Source organism: Notamacropus eugenii, chromosome 4 (assembly GCF_028372415.1).
Source record: "Notamacropus eugenii isolate mMacEug1 chromosome 4, mMacEug1.pri_v2, whole genome shotgun sequence".
Lineage (NCBI taxonomy): Eukaryota > Metazoa > Chordata > Mammalia > Diprotodontia > Macropodidae > Notamacropus > Notamacropus eugenii.
This window is the reverse complement of record NC_092875.1, coordinates 228,337,295-228,344,838: the sequence shown is the minus strand read 5'-3', so window position 1 is coordinate 228,344,838 and position 7,544 is coordinate 228,337,295. Positions and strand designations below refer to the sequence as shown.

Below are 7,544 nucleotides of genomic sequence, written 5' to 3'. Positions count from 1 at the left end.
AGAAAACAGGATTTTTTTTATCTGGAAGTATAAAATTTTTGCTTGATGTTGGGAGATCAAGAACATGACTATCAAGAGTGTGGAACTGAGAAGGAGGTCATAGAAGTTGAGGGGATTAAGTAATTGAGAGGTCAGGATGTTGAAGTGACGTCAGCACATATACTGGATTTCCTAGCTTGTAGGCTCAGAGTTGGATAGGAGAAGAAGACAGATAGGATGGAGAATTATTCAGGGGATTGGAGTTATAGGGAAAAGGAAGGACAATAGTAAATATTTGCCACTAGGATCTGAATTATATGATAAATTTGGATAGAGTGAACTTCAAATCAAACCTCTGATTTTATTACCTGTGTGACCTTAAGTAAGTCACTTACCTTGCTGGGCCTTGCATTTCTCATTCATAAAATGGCTTGGGGTACACCAAATGATCTCTAAAGTCCTTTTTAGTACTAGATCTATGTTTCTATGGATTTAGAGTTTATCATCATGCTAAGGCAGATCTTTGCTTACAAGGGTTAAATTCTTCTGCAAATTGATTCAGGCATAAAATCATGGAATAAGGTCATAGATGAGAATTTTTTGGTTTTATTTCTCTCAGTCATGCAGCCAAATGGGAATAAATATTGTTAGACTTCAAGGAAGAAATAGTATTACAAAAGGAATGTGAGAGAAGGAAGCTTTCTGAGAACCACTGAGGGCTGACTGAATTTGAATAAATTTGAAGGAGAATGAGAAAGAAAGAAGAACAGCCTGACCAGCTAGTTTAGCAGCAAAAAGAAAAAAAAATGTTTTTGAAAAGTACCTTTGGAAAGATTTTCTCAAAGAGATTAGGAGAAGAAAATTTTAATCCTTAGAGTAATAAAGAATTAGCCATCCTTCATTGAAACGGTACTAAATTTATTTATTAATGGATCTGGGGAACTGCCTTACAACTGTGGGCCACTAGGTGGTACCGGCTACCCAAGGCTTATTACACACAGAAGCTACTCTAAAAAGAAAAAGTTGGTAGAAAGGAGGGAAGAACTGGGAGAGGGAGAGAAGAAGGAGGGAAGATGGGGAGAGGGGGAGGGAGGAGGAGTCTTCAGCTGAGCTCAGGAGAGTCAGTAACTCCGTGAGTCTATATAAGGGCAGCTGGAATGGAGGTAATTGATGTTTTTGCTTTACGGATTTGAGAATTCCTGCCTTCCCTGGTGATGGCATCTTATTCCAGGCAAACATCACAACCTATAGATTCGAGGTGTCCTGGGAGAGCTGCAACTTCCAGCAGCTGGGGGAGAAAGAGTGCTGTCTGGGAACAGAAGTAAGCGCTGAAGGAACAAGATTGGTAAATAGCTGCCACTATCTATTGATTTGAAAGTCTGTCGAGAGCAGGATGAACCCATTCTTAACTTGTAGGCATAGAAGGGTGTGCGCAGGAGCTAGTGTGGTTAAGGGAATATTTTTTAAATTATTAAATTTAACATATTTTACTAGGGAATAGCATTGATTGAGCTCCCTTAGAAGGGGGCATGGCTAATTATTCTGTACGCTACCTACCATGTGATTGCAGCTCAATAATATTTATTGTGATCATTCTCATTAGGAAAAATGATGACAATCAGAACACCATTTTAAAAACAACTGGAAAATTGTGCTCTGGGTTTAGAGGGCAAAGGGATCACAATGGGCAGAAAGCAGTTTTGTAACTGGGGGAATGAAGTTGCTTTTTCTAGGAGTTAGTATTTTTGGTGCACTTTCCTGCTCATGTATTTTAATGGAATGAAAAAAAAATGATTTCTCAAGAAATGCCAAAGTGAGAAAAGATTGTATTCAATGAAGGAAAACAATTCTCAGTCCCCCCCTTAATTTTGAAAATGTAGATGTTTTTGCAGTCATGCAAGGGACCCCAAAGGTGAATATGATGAAGCTAATGAAATCATATTAATTAGTTATCAAAATTGTGACAATCTGATTTGAGAGTCAGGATCAATCCTGAGAGAGCAGGTGCACATCTATCATTCCAGGAGGGATTTTTGGGAAGTGTGCACATTTTCAGACATCTGTGTTTATTTAGCATAATATCTACCAAACCCGAGAGAGAGAGAGAGAGAGAGAGAGAGAGAGAGAGAGAGAGAGAATGAGAATACAGGGGACAGAGAGGTAGCAAAATATGTTTTGTTGCTTATGATCTTAATTTTCTTGTAAGTGGAGTGGAAATAGAAAAGAAAGGGGTACCAGGAAGTCCAATCAAACTCTAGAACACGTTACTATAGACATTATCAAGACTGTCAGGCATTTAACAAAGAAGGAGATATGCCTAGAGAGTAACTGTTAGGAACATTTCATTCTATTTGACTGTCTCTGCTGACTTGAGCTTGCTTATGTCATGTTGCCATCTTTTTGGTAGGGCTGTTCCCCTCTCTGGATGATATATTTGCTATCCTGTTTTATAGCAAATTCATTGGAAAGAAGAGAGTCTCTTCCTTTCATAATGAACTCCTCCTATTTTCTGCACACCTTGGATGTCAACTTGAGCTCTTTGAGGGACAACATATCAGGGCCCAGGATCAAGAGCAAGCCATCACCCTGTGAGCAAGTGAACATAGCTGTTGAGGTGTTCCTGACTCTTGGTATCATCAGCCTGTTGGAGAACATTTTAGTCATCGGTGCCATAGTTAAGAACAAGAACTTGCACTCTCCCATGTATTTCTTTGTATGTAACTTAGCTGTGGCAGACATGCTTGTGAGCGTGTCCAATGCCTGGGAGACCATCACAATATACTTAATAAACAATAAACATCTGGTGATAGAAGATGCTTTTGTGCGCCATATAGACAATGTATTTGATTCTATGATCTGCATCTCTGTTATGGCCTCCATGTGCAGTTTGTTGGCCATCGCCGTGGACAGGTATGTCACCATCTTCTATGCCCTGCGCTACCACAACATCATGACAGTGAAGCGATCAGGGATCATCATTGTATGCATCTGGGTCTTTTGTACTAGTTGTGGCATCATCTTCATTCTTTACTATGAGTCTACTTATGTCGTCATTTGTCTCATTACCATGTTTTTCACCATGCTATTCCTTATGGTATCTCTATATATCCATATGTTTCTCCTGGCTCGGACTCATGTGAAGCAGATTGCAGCCTTGTCTGGCTATAGTTCAGTCCGGCAGAGGATCAGCATGAAGGGGGCCATCACCCTGACAATGTTACTTGGTGTTTTTATTGTTTGCTGGGCTCCATTTTTCCTCCACCTCATCCTAATGATTTCTTGTCCCCAGAACCTTTATTGTGTTTGCTTCATGTCCCACTTCAACATGTACCTCATTCTCGTTATGTGTAACTCTGTGATTGACCCTCTGATCTATGCCTTCCGCAGCCAGGAGATGAGGAAGACCTTCAAAGAGATTATTTGTTGCTGTGGACTAAGAATGTCCTGTGGGTTCCCTATCAAGTATTAAAAACATTATTTTTATTCTGTCTGTTTTTCTCTCTCATTTCCTTTTTGGACAAAGATACATAATTGCTGTAGAGGGGTGGATAGTTTTGTAGGCAGGCAAACTACAAATTCAGCCATGTATTAACCTTTCATATATGTTTTCTTCCAAAATCACATGCATGTGTAAGTTTTTTCCTCTGTTTTGTTTGAAATGCTAATCAAGCCTCAATTATCTACCTGTGACTAATCCATTTAAAATATCATCTATTTCAAATTTCCAGATTCCAGGCTGACTTCTTCCTTCCCTTCTCTCCCTCCTCCCATCTATGCCATTTTCTCAGATCTATGTTGGTGTTGCTTGGAGAACAGAAACTAACTTTAGCATTAGCCTGAGCAAAACAGAATCAAGGAACTAAATTGGCTTCCTTGCAAAATAAAGAAATAAATCATGCAATACATTCTCAACCCAAATCCAAATGATTATAAGAACAGTGTACGTTTGTAAACCAATGGGCTAATGCTCCCCTCTCAATTAGTGTAGGTAATTGAGAGCTGACTATCTTTTAAAAAAATGATATATTTTTGACACCTTATATGTCTTTTCTCCCTTAGAAATAACGCCGTAATGCTTGATGCTCTAGTTAGATATCCTTTCTAAGAGGGATAAGAGAGTACTCCTGGTCCAACTTTGCCTTGGGGAGGTTTATTATCATCATTGAAATACCTCATTTTTTTCCTCCCTACCACCAGTTTTGTGGTTTGGGGTGTGTATTCATAAAGCATCTGCTAGTGACATTTTCTTGTTTCTAACAAAAAGTATGTTAGAATGCTTGTTATATCATTGATTTCTCTGGAACTCATTTTTGTTGCCTGACTCCTATTGAATTCAGGGTTCCAGACTGACTTTTTTGGGTAACATTTCCTGGACCTGCACCATTGCCTTAACCATAAGAAGACAGTATCTGTAAGCCCCACAAATTATACTGTGGCCCATAATTAAGGTCAAGATATGCCACTTATTGACCATGTCCAAGTTAGGCTTGACTTAGACTCAAAAAATACATTGACATCGAATCAGGTGGCAAGCCTAATCTGCGTATGTTTTGAAACACTTTGGTCCTATTTTAATACTGAAGTTAAGACATACTAATCTTAAAAGTATGGTTTACTTCTCTTTTCTTCTTCTAAGGGTATATCTGAAAAAGTGAATGTGGTTACTTTTGGTATTAAAAAGATTTGCTTTAATTTTGCTCACTCTTACTTAGAATGCCCCCGAAGAGGGTAGCACCTGACATTTGGCCATTGGGGTTCAGGATCTAAAACAAAGAGTCCCTTTACTGATTGCTTCCATCTGGGTTCAATACTGTATTGAGTTTGTTATAAAATAATTAACACAGATGTGACTACTCTTGAAAGTCTTGTAATTCACGGATGATAGTTCCTGAATAGTGGGGGATTGAAGAACTCAAACTCATTGGAGAGAGTGTGGTACAAGACGGAAAAAAACACTGAATTTGAAGTGAGAGGACTTGGGTTTGAATACTCAATCTGCTGCTGCCTATCTGCAAGGTCTTCAGGAGTCATTTAACTTTCTAAGCCTCACTTTCCTCACCTCTAAAATTGAGGAGTTGGAATAAATGACTTTGGAGCTTTCTTCTAGCTATGTCTGATTGTTAGAATATCAATATTATGAGACTAGAAGTGGTCTCTAGAGCCTTCCATATCTCTATATCAAGAAAGTCATTCTGCCTGTTGGGGAATTGTTTTATTGGCTAAATAAGAATCATTTATTTCTATGCTAACCACCCATTCACGTTAATGAAAAGCAAATAACCCTTTATATTGCTCCAGAAAAATCTCAATATGCTTATTTTATTTGTAACCTAATAATCATTCCAGACTGACTTTGTTATTGGTCCAGTAGAGCTGGATGCTCTAGGGGTGGGGGTAAGGTGGAAGGGGGTGTGAGGGCAGTAGGGTTATGGTTTCACAGTATTTCCTTTGAATGTCTAGCTACCATATGGTTAAAGCTTTCTTCCATGGTGCTTCCTGATTTTCTATAAGATCAGAACTTTTTATTTTCAGTCCATTATAGAAATGCTCAAAACGTGTTTTAGTCACTATGTAAATAACCCAGAAACTTCCCAAGACCTCGGACCTTTGGCTGGAAGGACTGGATCTATCCTGGGTAGCAATATGTATAACTGTAAATAAGTAAATAAGAAACCAAATCAAAGTACATTCATTTTATGTATTTGATGGCCTTGTGAATGGGTAATTTCTGTTTCCTTGGAGGTCTATTTGGTGTAAAAATAAGGTAATGGTAAATAAAACAGAAGACCTGGAAAAACTATTTGTAGTTGTGAATTGAATGGTTTTGATTTAGTTTATTTGGTTTTACTGAGAATTTCTCAGCACCAATGGCAACTAAGATGGTACATTAAATGTTAAATTATATTGTAGTGCCTCTGTCAACATTCATTCTTCTCAGGGACACCGTATCTCCATTCAAAATAACATTAATTTATAGAAATAAAATTGCACATTTGTTACAAATATAGATCAAAACCACTCTTTCATTTGATCACTATTTGACATTTGAAACCCTTCACACTCAGACTCCTCCTTATCTTTTTTAGACAATTTCCCATGGTTCCCATTCATATAATCTATGTTTCAGTCAGTATGATTCACTTGCTGTTTCTTGTACACACCATTCCATCTTCTACCATAGTACCTTTTTGCAAGTTGTTCCCCAAGCCTGGGATGTGTTCCCTTCCTGTCATCTTTACCTCTTGGAATACTTGTTTCCTTCTAAGATTCAGCCCAGTTGCAATCTACATCAGGCTTTTCCTGAATCCTCCCCAGCTATTTGTATCCTCTCTAAAATTATTCTATACTTACTTTGTATAAATTTTCTTTTGATTTATTTCTTTACATGTTGTATCCTCTAGTAGAGTTTTACATCGTCAATAACCTTGTAGATGCGTGTTTTCTGGTTCCTAAGAATCTTTCTTGTGTAAAACCTCTATTCCTTGAATTCAGAGGCTATTCTACTTTGTCTTGCTTAAAAAGTTCTGGGTAAAAGAATGAGTAATCAATTTGGAGAGAACAGAGAAGAAGGAAAGTCAGGAGATAAGGAGTAGAGCTAGTTTAGCCAGTAAGCAGAACAAATCTATTTCATTTCCCATATTATAATTGTTTCTTCAAATATTTGAAGACAGCTAGCTCTACTCCTTATCTCCTGACTTTCCTTCTTCTCTATTCTCTCCTGCCCCAGATGTCTTCTCTCTTCAACCTAAATATCCTGAATCATAGCATCACAAAATTTCAGAGAAGGAAGCAGAGATCTACTGATTTAACAACTGGTTCTCTGGGTGGATGTATACATAATACACTTTTAAGTTTAATCTGCCTCATTAAAATGTTCTCCATTATTTTCTTTAGGATAATCAACAAAATATTAAATAAAACCATGATTGTAGCATTTATTGATTTCCAAAGTATAGGTGCTAACACTGAAAATTTAACAGTTGGCTTTTGTGAATGGGTTTGAGCTGGTTCCAGGATACCCTTTTTTGGAAGGGACCTTGGAAGTAGTCATTTTAGTTTAGCCCATAACCCCTAAGAGTTCCTACTACCATATATCCAGAATGTTGTCTTCTTGTCTCTGAAAGCTTTTATTAAGGGGAACTCAATACCTATCAAGGCAGCCCATTTGCTTTTTGATAGCTTTAGTTTTCCTGCTATTAAATCTTTTGTGACATTTGTCTATTGCTTCTGGTTCTACCCTCTGTGAGCAAACAGACCGAATCTAGTCCCTTTCTCATATAACAGCCTTTCAAATACTTGAAAACAGCTATCATGTCCCACCTGACCCTTTTCTTCTTGAAGCAAAACACCTACAGTTATTTCAACTGATTGTTATGTGGAATAGATTTGAGACTTTTTACCATTCTGCTTGCTTTGGGGTTGAAACAGGCTATCTAGTCTGTCTTTCATTTTGCAGAAGAGGAAATTTATGCCCAGGAGAGGAAGTGACTATCCCAGTTCATACCAGAAGTTACATTTCCAGATCACTATAGGGCCTCCTTTACTATTATATACAGGTCAGATGT

The 7,544-nt window shown here is 37.9% G+C and overlaps 1 protein-coding gene across 1 annotated transcript; it reads left to right on the top strand.

The window, feature by feature from the left end:
- Positions 1–1,122: 1,122 nt before the first annotated feature.
- On the top strand, positions 1,123–5,765 carry MC5R (melanocortin 5 receptor). Its single transcript, XM_072604158.1, has 2 exons — positions 1,123–1,324; positions 2,387–5,765. Exon 2 carries the CDS (start codon positions 2,405–2,407, stop codon positions 3,446–3,448), a length of 1,044 nt encoding a protein of 347 aa, XP_072460259.1. The 5' UTR covers positions 1,123–1,324; positions 2,387–2,404; the 3' UTR covers positions 3,449–5,765.
- The last annotated feature ends 1,779 nt before the right edge of the window (positions 5,766–7,544 follow it).

Excerpts from the sequence above, each read along its gene's own strand:
- MC5R (XM_072604158.1), top strand. The coding sequence starts at position 2,405 with ATGATATATTTGCTATCCTGTTTTATAGCAAATTCATTGGAAAGAAGA.